Here is a 14,962-nt window from a genome sequence, read left to right on the forward strand (position 1 = left end):
GGGGAGGGAGGTACCCAGAGGCCCTCCCCACATGTTCACCCTGGAGGCAGCCACGCCACGCTTGCTCCCCTGCCTTTGCCATGAGAAGCTGGAAGCAACCAAGACCAAGGTTATGCCACCTCCTTTCTCGGCCGTGTTGCAATGACAGCTGTGGTCACAGCACACACATTTTGGAAAAAAGACTGAAGAACAAGACCTTTCAGGTCTCTTTCAGCATTGTGTTTCCATGAAATCTTATCTGTACAGGGATTCACAAAATGAGTCAACTGCCTTTGAAATTTTTTTTTTTTTTTTTTTTTTTTTTGCGGTACGTGGGCCTCTCACTGTATGGCCTCTCCCGTTGCGGAGCACAGGCTCTGGACGCGCAGGCTCAGCGGCCATGGCTCACGGGCCCAGCCGCTCCGCGGCATGTGGGATCTTCCCGGACCGGGGCAGGAACCCGTGTCCCCTGCATCAGCAGGCGGACTCTCAACCACTGCGCCACCAGGGAAGCCTGCTTTGCAATTTTTTGAGTACAGAGTTCTTTGACTCATACTTAAAAGTTGGGAAAGACGATATTTATTTAAGATAGTGGTTTTCAAACTATTTTTTAGGTAGCAGGCTACTTTTCTGTAAATGGAGTTTTACATGGACCCTTAACACATTAAAAAGATCAGTGGGGTGCGGTGAGGGGTCAGGATCCGCCCTCTCAGCCTCCCCTGTGCCCTGACATCTCTGAGGAGCACAACTGGTTTAAGGGGAAAGGAAGTTAATATTTAGATAAATAAAGAGATGACTGGGGAAGGAGGGCAAGCTTTCTTTAACGTGAGGAAAGACGGAGTGGGCAAGTCTCCACTTTGTGCCCATCATAGTAAAGACTGGCTCAAGCAAGGACCATCAGTGGAAACTCACACTAGGAGGGCAAGTTTAGTAAGAAGCAGCGTATTTGCCTCACCTTCAAATGTCTCCCCAGAGTTCGCTTAGAAAGGAGAAAACGCTGCTTGTCAGGGCATCAACATCACTGGTCTGTAGACTTCAAATGTGTGAATGTCATGCAAGACAAAGGAAGGCTGAGGAAACATTACAAATTAAAAGATAAAAGAGACATGGTGGCATCCGGAGACTGCGGCATCCGGAGCCTGTGCTCTGCAATGGGAGAGGCCACAACAGTGAGAGGCCCGCGTACCACCAAAAAAAAAAAAAGAGAGACATGGCATCGAAGTACAATATATGATCCTTGACTGGATCATGTACTTGAAGGAAAAAAACAGTATAAAGGACATTATTGGGACAACTGACAACATCTGGAATAAGGATCAGCAATTTGACAGAAGTCCTATATTGATGTTAAATTTCCTGAATTTGGTGACTGTACTCTGGTTATGTAAGAGAATGTCCTTGTTCTTAGGAAACACGTACTGAAGAATCTGGCCTAGAGGGGACGCGATATCTGTGACCTACTCTCTAGTAGTTCAGAAAAAATATATATAATATGGCGCATTTACACATACAGAGGGAGCAGTGGTTCTCAAAGTGAGATCCCTGGAGGAGCACCAGGCATCACCTGGAACTTGCTTGATATACAGATTCTCGGGCCCCAGCCCAGACCTCGCAAGTCAGCTGTCTTGTCTGTTCTAACAAGCCCTCCAGAGGATTCAGCTGCCCACTAGCTTTGGAAAACCACGGATACAGAGTGATAAAACAAGTGTGGTGAAACATTTCTGGGGAAAGGGCACATGGCAGTTTTCTGGATCATTACTGAAACTTCTCTGTACCTTTGAAATTGTTTCAAAATAAAATTGAACAATAACAACAACAAAAAGGTGACCCTATGTAGAGAAGTGGAAAGGAAGAGACCCTGGGGGCAAGGAGGCAAATCAAAGAACTCCTGCCTCGACCTTCAAAGAGGTGGTGGGATTCCAGCCTCGGCTGCTGCAGCTCCAGTGCAGGGCGAGGGGCGGGGTGTCTGGCCTGCACGGTCTTCCAACAGCGAATCTCCTTCCTGTAGAAAGTACAGGCATGAAACCTACTGACCTGAATATGAGAGTCTGGCAATCTCTATAAACAGGTCTTCCTCAGAAAAGCTTTCGGGGAGCATGAGGAAAGCAGCAGTCACGGCACTCTTCAGATTTTTATCCAGGGCCGACCTGAGAGCGACGTTCTCATTCATTGCTACGATTTTCACCTGGAAAAAGCAGAACATTCAGAAGAAAAATTCCAGAAGTGGAGTACTGCCCAATCTATGTGTTTATACATACACTGGAACTGTCCTAAACACTTAGCCCTGATGATCTTTGAGTTAGGCCAGTTGACATGAAATATTTATTATTCTAATAAGCAATTCCAGAGTCTCCTGTTTTAAGCCCAAATCAGAGAACTCGTGACATAGGAAAGAAAAACAAATATTGTTCTTAAATGAGGAAATTCAACATGAGTTTTGAAAAAGAAGTCAGCACAAAATGGAATAAATGACCTTTGGGAAATTTAGTATTTTTTTATTTTTTAATCTCACTGTTCTTCACTTAATTTTATGGTGGAAAAAGGCATTTTACTTCTTTATTTAGAACTCACCTCTGTTCTTAACCATACATAACCTAAGCAGGTCATGCTCTATTTTGAACTGATTTTGAATGTGACTAAGGAAAAGGGAAAGAAAATTAGCTACAGTAGAATCTGCTGTCTTTGACTTCTCCCAATCCATCAAGATACAAATTGCTCCAGTGTGTTCAGATTGGTTTTAAAGACTGCACTGCAGTTCAGAGAATGTGTTCAAGTCCTAGCTCCATCTCTTACTAGCTCTTTGACTATGGGCATCATTCCTTATCAGTAAAACAGGGTTAATAACCGAACCAAGCTTATAAGGTTGCTGGGAAGATTAAATGAGATGTTTCATCTGAAGCCGCAGCTGAAGTGAGATTCCTTGTGTGTTTCTTGTTGCACACGCAAGCGTTTTTCTGAGCCAGGGGTTCTCACCTTTAGTAAGCGTCAGAATCTCCTGCAGGGCTTGTTAAAATACATATTATGGGACTTTCCTGAGGGCGCAGTACTTAAGAATCTGCCTACCAATGCAAGGGACATGGGTTTGATCCCTGGTCCGGGAAGATCCCACATGCCACGGAGCAACTAAGCCTGTGTGCCACAAATACTGAGCCTGCGCTCCAGAGCCCGCATGCCGCAACTATTGAAGCCCGCGCGCCTAGAGCCCGTGCTCCACAACGAGAAGCCACCGCAATGAGAAGCCTGTGCACCACAACTAGAGAAAGCCCATGCGCAGCAACAAAGACCCAACGCAGCCAAAAAAAACCCCACATATTATTAGGCCCATCCTCCAGTGTTTCTGACTCAGTAGGCCTGGCTAGGGCCTGAAAATGTACATTTCTAACAGGTTCCCAGGTAACGTTGATGCTGCTGGCCCAGGGTCCACATTTTGAGAACCACTGCTCTAAGGTGTATAATTACTTTGAACTAGAATTGCCAAATCGCTCTTTGTAGCAATTGTGCCAATTTGCACTCCTGACATAATCTTAAACTATCATGTTGCTTCTGACTGATTTTCTCAACAAGTGAAGGATCTAGAAATCCCTAATAAGGACACCCATGTATCTGAAATGTAACCACCATCTCTAAATCATTTAGTGCTGTCACCACATTTTTCTCATGTTCTAGAAAGTAGGGCTTAAATTGCCTTTTATTTATCAAATATAGATAATTTCTGACAAAATTCAGATGGCACATAAAAGACACATACAGTATGAGAAACTCCAAACTAAAATTTTATTAGATAGCAAGGAAAGACAGGAATGATGTATATCCCCAAGTATAGTTTCTTCTCTAATTTTTTTTATTAATTGTGAAAAGCAATATTAGAAAACATAACTATTTTATAAATCTGGCTTAAGAACCTAAAATCTGTCTTTTACCTTTTGTCCCTACTTTTTTTTAAGGGAATATTTATAACATACAAACCTCTCATGTGATAGGTAAGCCACTTAATTCCATACTACCACCTCCTCCCTCATAATTACAAGGACTTAATGGCCCTGAATTAAGGCTTGCAGCACTTGGGTGAGTTCAGTATTATTGCAAACATCTGCAGATAGTCAAAGCAAGAAGCAGTCCAGCAGCATGATCTGCCCAAGGTTGCATAATGAGTTGATGGCAAAAATCAGGGTAACACCCTTGTACTTGGCAAATCCAGATCTAAATATTTTGAGTTATCCTCATGCATTCTGTTGTTAACTTTTAATCTTGAAAGATGATTAAAACAAAATTTAAGGTCCTATTATAATTCCTATGTCTATTCCTTGAATAACGTTCCCTCCTTATACTCCATACAGAATCAAGGATCTAGGAGGGCAACCTCCTCATCTCACTAATGGGGAAACTGAGGCCCAGAGGGTTAAAAGATCTCCCCACGAGGAACAGTGGCACACCGTACCAGGACCCAGGATTTGTGAAGTGAGCCTGTGAAACCTGTTTACTTCCAAATTCCTATTTTCATCCTCATTCACCAGGTCCTGCTCAATAATTCCTCACCCTCTTCTGTGTGTGTGTGTGTGGGGGGAACTTTTTACAGAAACTCAATGAAAACAGAAGTTATTTTATTAACAAAGATGCAAAGGAAAAAGTCTGGGGAAATTTTCCTTTTCAATAAAATACCCTTGTTCTCCAAGAAAGTGTCTACGTGAGGTTGTTAAAAAAAAAAAAAGGCAGTCTGTTTGCTACTTAAGGTTAAGAGAGTGAAAATAAAATCATCCGTACTCAAAGGAAAAATGTCAGTTCAGAAGACTCTGCTACTGTGCTGATCTGGTTCTCCAGTGTAAGGTGAACTAGCAACTTGTCTCAGAAGCACTGTTATTTGTTGTTCAGAGTGAAAAGCCAGTGAACCCTTGGGACACTGCCAGAGAGGCCTGGGAAAAAAAGAAAGTCCTCAGATTTGTGAATAGCTGTTTGTATCTTACTGGGAATGCCCCGAACTGAACCACAGATATAGCATTAGCACTACTGCCAAGGGGAAAATCTTTACTGGAGAGAGGAAGGGGCAACACTTGAAGGGACTTTCAAAAGCCCAACTTGAGAGATTTGTGAGTACCTTTCAAGATAGAAAAAAAGAGAAAGTCACATGTGGTCTCCTCTATAATAGTCACATGGAGACAGAGCTTGAATTGCAAAGAGTGAAGTTATAGTCACAAAGAACACAGTCCTACCTCAGTGTTCAAATACTCGACCATTAAGCAAATGACACTTCCCGCAGTAGTTTTCCATTCCAAATGAACAGAAAGGCTAATTTTTGCTGGAGGACCAAAAAGAAATAGTGAACATTTGAGCTGAATTAAAAAAAACCTTATCATCTACCTGTTGGATTGTGGGCTCTTGAGGCTAGCAATGTGGTGATTTTTTAAAAAAAATTCGTTTGGCATGCACAGAGAAAAAAATTTAGTTGTCTTTTGAATAAGTAAATGAATGGCTTAATCTTTTCATTTCCAAGGCTAGAAGTCCAAAGATTTGCTCTCAGCCGGGCAGAGCCAAGATAGTAAGCTGGGCTTTCCAAGTCCCATTCAGGGACCTTTTATACCGCTGGGATTTTACTATCTACAAGAAAGTAAATCAACAAAGTTACAATATGGTGATGCTTGCGAACTGTGAATATACCAACAACCACTGAATTGTACACTTTAAAGGGCTGAATTATATGCTATGTGACTATATCTCAGTAAACCTGTTATAAAAAGCTATATGACTAGCAAGTAAAAGAGAAAATATATTGGAATGAATACATTAAAATAAATTAAAATCCTCTTAACAAGGTGGCAAAATACCATTGTTTGCCAACGTGAATGCTTTAAAAATTCAAGCCATGTTATCTATACATGAAATACAAAACAACGTGAAATACAAAAATCCAACTTACATTAAATAAATTACAGAAGTGAAAATACTACTTTAGACTTCTTCTGACTTAAAAAAAGATTGGCCACAACAAGGTTCTATTAAATACTTTTCATGTTTCTTGACTTGGAAAACTGACTGGTAAATAACTCAAACTTAAAGCTGCACTAGAAGTAAAAATGGGTTATCTCCTCAATTATGAGGTAAGGTAATGGTAAAGTCTGATAGAAATTTAATTTGCACTCAACTTTTTCCAGAAATGTCCATCTTTTTAAGCCAAGTACTCCTTTATATATATTTTTTGATAGTAAACTTTATGTTTTAGAGCAGGTTAAGGTCCACAGCAAAACCAAATGGAAAGTACAGAGAGTTCCCATATATCCTCTGCATATTCCTTTTAAAGACTTAAATTGCTAGTGACTGAGAAATTCTACTCTATTTGCAATATGGAAGATAATTTTAGAGCTTTAGACAATATAATTTAATGTAACTCGTTTTAAAACACATAGAAACAAAAAATTCACACTCATTCTCACAATTCTTTCTTAAGACAGCCACCCATTATTTTTGTCCAAAATGCTACCAACCCTTTCTTTTCATCGGATTTGTTTCATGGAGTTTGATTAATATTTGCTGCCACCTAGAGGTAAAAATAGTTTAAAGATAGTTATCCTAAGAATTCTCCAGTTAACCGTGATTTCTGCGGCAAAGGGAAACTGGAGGCAGGTGTGGGTGGAAGAGTTAATTCACCCATTTATGATTTTTGATTTTTTAAAATCGTGTCATGTTCAACACCTCAAATGGTTTTTAAGATTGTTTAATTTTCTTGTGCTAGAAGCTTCTTAATAAGTCGGAGGGGCAGTCACTGTTACAAAGAACGTTTTCTTCTCCAAGTTAGCTGAGAAATGCAGTTTTGTATGATAAGTGTATCTGTCACTACCTGCCTTGAATTGATGTTTTAATCTTTTTAGGATACATGACATTTAGATGAAATGTGAGGTCATTTCCAGTGTTTACATTCTGAGATTTCATGGCATTATAGTTTTCTACAGCCTATTTCTAAAAAAACTTGAACTATTCCAAGCACAAAACATAGTACAGAGAATAATATCACATTCAATATCTCATTTTATCTCAAAATAACTCTGAGACAGGCAAGGACAGAGAGAAGAGAAAGATTGTTTCCTGAGTGTCTAGTAGATGCCAGACATTTTAGATCTAGGCATTTCTCAAACACCTTTTGAGGTCGGTGTCACTGGCCTTGTCCCCAGGTGAGGGTGTCACAAGGCCCAGGGAGATTAAGTCACTGGTGCAGGGTCACACAGCTGGGGAGTGTTACAGCTGGGACCCAAACCCCAGATCTGTCTGATTCTAAAACACCTGTGTCCTTTCCAGCATTACCATTCTGCTTCCAATTTTCAACACCTTTGTGAAGTAGGCAGGGCAAGGATTGCTACTCCCATTCTACAGAGAAACTACCTGAGGTCCAGAAAGGTAAAACAACTTGCCTAAGATCACATAAACAGCTAATAAGTAGCAGGAATGAATAAGGCCCAAGGCTTCTAATTCCACGTTTATTAATCGTCCCATCAAACTACATATTTTGTATATTTAAAAAGAAACTTGGAAAGAAAAGGAATATTTACAAATTTCCAATTACATTTATTTGCTTAATTATGAGGCTTACTAGTTATCCAGCCTAGAAATGAGAAATTCATCTACATAAATATGAAATTAAATCAGTAACCTATTGTTTCCAGACTTAAAATGTGTTTTTAGTGAAGTAAAAATTATATACAGTAAAGCAAAGAAATCTAATCAGCACGGCTTGACAAATTTTTACACATGGATGTACCCATGTAACTATCACCCTGATCAAATGCTTCTGTATGTCTTAATGACCTACACTGTTAAATTTTAAGCCCAGATACAAGGCAAGAGAATCTGAACCTCCCACATATATCAACAGAGATTTTATGACACAACCAAGCAAGATAGGACTGTATAAATTTCTCTAATTTCTTGCCATAGCTGACAAAAAAGGAGCAGCATAGTCACCCATGAGAGGCATTTGGGAATAATTCCTGAACCCTCTTTGGGACCTAAGACCCTCTGACAGCACAGAGAAAATTCTTCCTTGCTGGGAGATTAGCAACTGTCTAGTTATCCTAAGAATTCTCCAGTTAGCCGTGATTTCTGCGGGAAAGGGAAACTGGAGGCAGTCGCAGACAACTGCGACTAGTTTTTTCTTTTTTTAATTTTATTTTTTAAATTTTTTTGGCTGCACTGGGTCTTAGTTGTGGCACGTGGGATCCTCACTGCGGCATGCAGGATCTTTCATTGCAGTGTGCAGGCTTCTCTCTAGTTGTGGCATGCGGGTTTTCTCTCTCTAGTTGTGGAGTGCGGGCTCCAGAGCGTGTGGACTCTGTAGTTTGCAGCACGCAGGCTCTCTTGTTGAGGTGCGCGAGCTCAAAAGTTGTGGCAAGTGGGCTTAGTTGCCCTGCGGCATGTGGGATCTTAGTTCCCCGATCAGGGATCGAACCTGAGCCCCCTTCATTGGAAGGCGAATTCTTTACCACTGGACCACCAGGGAAGTCCTCAAATAGTTCTTAAACTACGAAAATACCCCTTCTCAGAAAACAGACTATACAACTGGAAAAAAGAGGAAACCTGATTATTTGTGAATGCGAGTCAAAAGTTCAAGTCCTCTCGACTTTTTTCCTGTTTTCTGTTTGTTTCCATTTCTAGTAAAGCCGGAGAAGCCTGCCCCTACAGCCTCCTCCAGCAACGTCGCAAATGAGGGTAGGGCCTGAGGAGGAGAATAAAGGGGAACAGAGTCCACTAGCCTCAGAATGATGACCTGCCTCATTCATTTATTCAACAAACACTTGCTGAATGCGTACTACAAGCCAGGCATCGTCCCAGGCACTGTTGGGACAAAGCACTGGACAAACAGTGCCCCATGGCACTTGCATTCCAGAAGAGGTGGCGATCTGGGGAGGCCGACCGAGGCTCCGCCAAGGCACTGGACACCTCTTCTGCCATCCTCCCCAGCCAAACGGACTGACTCTGAACCTGATGCATTCAGACAACTGGAGAATCTTGAGAGGGAGGGAGGGAGCAGTGTGGGTAATACCTGGATACTGTCTGGCAACAAGTTCTGTAGGGAGGGAAAGGAGTGTGAAACTCATTTCTACGTCATTGCAATCACAAAGATTAAAGGAAGGTGAGGTTCAGAGAGGAGAGACGTCCCTAATAAAACACTCACTCACCGGTTTTTGGAGTCGTCCAGCAATGTATAAGTTATTCCAGTTGAGGAGATCTTCAATCAAAACACTAGTGCTAATAATGCCATATTTGATAAGCTGGAAAAGAAAAGAAATGGGCATGAAAAATAGCAAAATACCACACTGATGCTTATGCAAGTACAAAACGTAAAGAAATAAAATGAATTTCTGACCAGAGCAGAAGCTCCATTTCCAAAGCCACTCAAACTGCCTACCTTGTAAAAATACACATCTCCACAAAACCTTCTGCAAAGGATTAGTTTCCAAGACTGTGTGTTTCCTCAGGTATTCGAGGTGAAGTGACCACTGTTTTAACTCAGGCTCTCGTGACGGTCCTTCACCACAGACACTTCAAGAAGTGATAACATAGTTCACGTTTCTCACTTGAGAAATAAGAAACCTGAAGCTCGGAGAGAACAGATGATGTGCCCAAGATGGTACCACATATAGCAGAGTTAAACCAGGTCCCCGAATTTCAGTCTGGGCTTCCAATGTTTGCTTCACGACAAAGCACAAGAAATTTTCTTTAACGTTTTCACTGACATCCTTTACATGGTGAAGTTCTCTTTCACTATAGGCTATTTCAAACACTTTTATAATCACAAAGCAACATTCAAAAATAAAACCTCTTTATCAGTGCTGAACACATGGAATTATGGTCAAGCTCACTTCAATAGTAATTCACACAAACCCTGAATGCAGTTGTTCCAGGTTATGAAATCCCATTTGCTTCAACAAATATCTTCAGACTCACTTCACTGAACTTCAGTACCCAAACAGCCTTCTCAGGCTGCAGATATCTAAAAAGTAGCTAAAGAATTTCAATTAAAAAGTACAGTCCCTTTGGCACATAATTATGCCCAAACATTGGGTTACTGGAGCTTGTAATATGATTTGAAACTACTAATTACAGATCGGCTCAGCATAATATTAATATGGAGAAAGAACACAGCTACGCGTCTGGCAGGACTAGAGTGGATGTGCAACGTTGTGCTGAATAACCTTCTTCCCTCCACTCTGGCCGCAGTATTGCAGACAGCCCTTCTTGCTGCAGGTGCGTAACAGCTGAGAGGTAATGGGAACATCACAGGGGCCTGTCACTAACTAGCTGCAAGACCTTAGGGAGGTCATTTCCTCTCTGTGAACCTTGGTTTCCTCATCTGCGAACCACAGGTGGTGTCGGGTGGGACCTTAACCAGAAAAGTAAATGTATGGCCCAAAGACGTCACCAATCAACCACAGCACTCGTTCCTGCCACGTTCAGATAGGTCTTCAAAATCCTTCTCAAGTCAGTACTCCAACCTCCTGCCCTTCAAAGTGTGGTCCATTGACCAGTAGCACCAGCATCACCAGATGCAGAATACCAGGCTCCATTCCAGACCAAATGAATCAGAATCTGCATTTCAAAAGGAGCCTCAGGTGACTCGTCTGCACATCAAAGGATGACTGCTCTAAGCCATCAGCAGCATGGAGCAAAGCTGGCACAGCAGAGTCACCCTCAGCCCAGCTGACCTCTAGGAGGCATCTGACTCAGTTCCCCATTGGTCCTCTCAGACTGGGGTCCTGCCTAGTTCCGTGAAGCCCTTTTAGAGCCTGGGCCCTCCATATGAAAGACGGCTGGGCAGGGTTCCTGCTGTCACACAACCCTCTGCTGGGATCGGGGTTCTCACCTGCTCTCCAATACCCCTCATCAAATTCCACCCACCCGATGGCAACAAGAGGCACCATATGCTCCCATCTACCTATGAAACCCTCGCCTATGATACCCTCTCCACTTCCAACTTCTTTCTGGGAGTGTCTGCCCCTCTGTATGTAGATAAGATTAATTTCCACCCTGATCCACAGTGGGTCCGCCTATTCCTCCCACTGCCCAAACCAGTGGCTCTCAAAGTTTGTTTCAGACCAGTAGCATGAGCAACATTTGAAAGCTTGTTAGAAATGCAAATCTTTGTTGCTAAGAGAGTAAAGCTTAAAAGTTCTCATCACCAGAAAAAAAAACAATTGTAAATACATGTGGTGATGGATGTTACCTAGACTTACTGTGGGTAATCATCTCACTATATATATATATATATATATATATATATATATATATATATATATATCTCAAATCATTACGTTGCACACCTAAAACTACTACAATGTTATATGACAATTACCACTCAGTTTTTAAAAAATGCAAATCCTCAAACCCTTACCCCAGACCTACTGAATCAGGAACTCTGGGGGTGGGAACCAGCAATCTGTGCGTCCTACAGGCACTCCAGGTGATTCTGATGCACACTAAAATTTGAGAACCAAAAAAATTTGGCCAAAGGCAAAAAATAAAAACAGTCACATTCACCACCTTCATCCAGCAAAAGTGTGAACATTTCCTAACTGTAAGAACACATCTATTTAGCTGGTATTCTATTAACAAAGGTTAATAACCACCCAAGTTAAGACAAAGGCCCGCAGTCACTTACCCTCCCATCACACATGATCAATGGGTTGTAGTAAACCCCGGCACCGTAGTTATTCTGGACAGTGGTGATAAACCTGGGCCCCAAAACTTTTAGGAACGAGTAATGGTTCCAATTTTTCTTCAGGTTTTTTGAATGCCATGCAACAGGGTCATCAACTGTGAACACGAAGTCCAGCATGGCGTTCTGGGAGGTGAAGAAAAGAGAATAATTTTAGTTTTAATTCCTAGAAAGGCACCTAGGCAGAGTGGAAAGCTCTAAGACTCTATGCTGCTGTGATTAACAGCCGACCCAGGGCTGTCATCAGAAACTTAAGCAAGTCTCTGGAACCAATCTGAGCTTCGTTTTTGTCAACTCACATAATAACAGTAACACTTATTGAAGTGATGTTCCAGACCTCTTTTAAACACTTTATATATTATACATATAGTAACTCTTTTTAGCCTCAAAACAATCCTACAAGGTAGGTACTGTCATTATCCCATTTTTATAGGAAAGGAAAACCAAGGCACAGAGTAAGTTCCTTGCCCAAGGACACATGGCTACTGAGTGACAGACATAATCTGGTCCCAAATTCTGTGCTGGACCACTTGGCCACACTGTCTTTCATCTAAATCTAGTTAAACGTGCTCTACTTTTCTCCCAGATCAAATAACACCATGTGGACAAGCTCTATAAAGTGTTATGTAAAGGGAAATAAGTTATTTTAACTCTCACCCATTTGCCAACCCCTCACTGAGCACCTACGATGAGCTCTGATAGGTCCTGGGATAGAGGTAAAGACCTCAAAGTCTACTGGGGAGAATAGACAGGTTGCTAGCAAAAACTTGGTAGAACACAAAATGCACTAACTTCACTCAGAGTGGGGTCAGAGAAGGAGGAATTTTCCTACAGGTTTATATCCTTCCAGACTCTGATAAGTCTGAGTCTTAAAAGAATGTGCAAGAGTTCAGTAGGCTTGGTGAAGTACTAGGAGGCCTGAGGAAGGGAGGGAGTACTGTTAGAGGAAAACACTCTTGTGGAGATGAGAGCTGGTAGGACTGGAATGCGACGCAGGCAGGGGAGTGGCGGGAGATGGGACCAGAGGGGGAGGCTGGTTACCATGCTAATGTTCCTGCAGTAGAAAGGGAGGAGGAGAGACTAAAGGATGGAACACCACACGAGGCTAACTGCCACTAAGGCACTGAGGGCAGGGGCTCATCTGGGAGAGACTTAGGTGCTGGAGTTTACTTGTTAACTTGTAGGGAATGAAGGTGAGGGAAAATGAAGGACCTTTTCTTGGAGGGAATTCCAGGTCTGCTCAAAGGAAAATTTACACAGGAAAATGAAGAGGCGGCGATAGAATCAGGAGGCCAAGGCCTGTTCTGAGTTTCCCACAGTGTGATCCACAAACCAGTGGTGACACTTAAGATTTGGGGTGGACACGTTTTTTTAAAACTTTATGTTAATTTATGTTACAAGAAAATAACTAGCCTATTGCAAACTACAATTAGGTTGCCCAACCTATATGCCCCACATCTGTAATTTCTCATATGCTCTCAATTTAAAGAAAACTATTACTTAAATACTAGTATAGGTGGGAAACAGGAAATCCAAGCAACAGTACAGACGGCCTCACCAGGAAGCGAAGAGACGAAGGTTAACTGAAAGATTACAGGCAGGTGTGCAAATCCACGAGGCCCTATTGCAAACTGCACACTACCATTTCCTTCATTTATTAAAGAAACCCAGTCCAGAACACGAGCTGTACAGACAGAAAACATCTCCATCTAGACTCCCGCTCCTTTTACATTAATTCAGCAAGAGCTCAAAAGCTGTATCAAAGTCAATTAAAAGCCTCATTTAAATGGAAAATACCTGCCTGCCACTTGTCTGCTATGTCTTGAATCTTGTCGCCACCTTGGAAGCAAAGGTGAAGAAAAAAAAAAAAACTGCAATCACAAGGAAAACCGTACCCTCATTACTGCTGTGCTCAGCCAACTCTGAAGAGAACAATGCGTAGCCTTAAACAGACTCCTGTTACACGTCCTGAGCAGGGGCAAATATACTGCTCATCACTAACTCTGCGGTCAGTTAACGTCACTGCACATGCCCTGACCCTACAATCACTCCGTCAGCTTCCCAAAGTCAGGAGAATCATTTTGTATTTTCTCCTACAACCAGAGACGTGATTCTCAAGCTTGGCTGCGTAGTGGAATCACCTGGTAAGTTTTTAAAATTCCTGAAGCCCAGGCTCATCTCAGACCAATTAAATCTCAATCTCCGCAGTTGGAACCCAGATATCAGTATTTTTTTAAGCTTCCCAGAAAACTCCAATGTTCAGCCGAGGCTGGGAACACTGAACTAGCTCCTGGCAAATATTTCTCTTCCTTTCTTCCATCTTGTCCCCGCATCAGCTCTTCCCTCCGCATGATTGCACCTCCCGCTCTAGACCTAAGCTGACTCCTACGTATCCTTCAAAACTCAGCTGACGCTGTCGTTCTACTAAGAGCACTTTTGTACGGCTTCTACTTTGCCAGTTGATACGTGGAGTGCGCAGGGCAAACAGGTAGCTCTACGGCTCTGGAGGGACCGAAGGCAAAGGGAACTCGTGAGAACATTCCCGGCGTGGGGCCGACCCGGGCTCACCTTCTGGTCTGAGCTGGGCCCCGCCTGGCGGTACACCCCCGAGCCGTAGGCGAAAGCCAGGCTCAGCTCCTCGGGGAAGTGACACAGGATCTTGCGAAAGGCCACCCCCGAGCTCTGCAAAGCCTGCAGAGCCATGGGGCCGGGGCTCTGACAGGGACCCGTGGAGGGCAGCAGGCGGGGAACGAGTACCCGCTGAGGGGGGGAGATGGAAGCCGGGGACCGGCCCAGACGGGAGAAGGCTGGAGCCGGGGGCGGGGAGTGGAAGACCCGGCAAGGACTCGGGGCTGCAGACCAGTCAGACACGAGGCTGGTACGAACCCAACAGGTAACCGGGTAGGCGTCTGCCTGGCCTGTCTAGCGCCCACCCTGGGCCACGCCTCCTGCACGCACAAGTGCTCCGAAGGCGCAAGAGTAAGAGCAGGCGCTCGCTCGCGAGCGGGGACGCGAGGCCTTCGCAGAGATCCCTGGTGGTCGGAGGACCGCACTGCAGGCTGGCAGCCTGGGACAGTGACCTGAACATGAGTGGGGGAATGTAACAGCTGACTGAACTGCTTTTCAACCTTAAAAGTTCTCTTTTGGTCTCGCCTCAAACCACACTTTAATAAGTGACTAGGAAATCATGCATGTAGTATTGCAGCTTCCCATCATCTTTCTGATGAGGTGAAATTCATATAACCTAAAATTGTACGCTTTACAATTCAGTGGCATTTACTGCAT

At 43.0% G+C, this 14,962-nt stretch overlaps 1 protein-coding gene across 4 annotated transcripts in view; it reads right to left on the reverse strand.

Annotated features, from left to right (window-relative positions):
- The window catches only part of TAMM41 (TAM41 mitochondrial translocator assembly and maintenance homolog), a 55,013-nt gene extending 40,388 nt beyond the window's left edge, over nucleotides 1-14,625 (reverse strand). For 2 of the 4 annotated variants that reach the window (XR_010947171.1, XM_067755492.1), the window contains exons 1-4: nucleotides 14,246-14,625; nucleotides 11,621-11,803; nucleotides 9,141-9,233; nucleotides 2,014-2,164 (exon numbers count right to left, since the gene is read on the reverse strand). Coding sequence is in view for 3 of the 4 variants with exons in the window: in XM_067755492.1 (XP_067611593.1) it covers nucleotides 2,014-2,164; nucleotides 9,141-9,233; nucleotides 11,621-11,803; nucleotides 14,246-14,380 (562 nt within the window). In the remaining variant the exon portion in view is untranslated. Of the gene's footprint in view, nucleotides 1-2,013; nucleotides 2,165-9,140; nucleotides 9,234-9,370; nucleotides 9,737-11,620; nucleotides 11,804-13,474; nucleotides 13,517-14,245 lie in introns of those variants that run through there. The other 2 variants (XM_067755493.1, XM_067755494.1) reach the window with 2 other exon arrangements.
- Nucleotides 14,626-14,962: the final 337 nt, after the last annotated feature.

The sequence above is a fragment of the Pseudorca crassidens genome, chromosome 10 (genome assembly GCF_039906515.1).
Source record: "Pseudorca crassidens isolate mPseCra1 chromosome 10, mPseCra1.hap1, whole genome shotgun sequence".
Lineage (NCBI taxonomy): Eukaryota > Metazoa > Chordata > Mammalia > Artiodactyla > Delphinidae > Pseudorca > Pseudorca crassidens.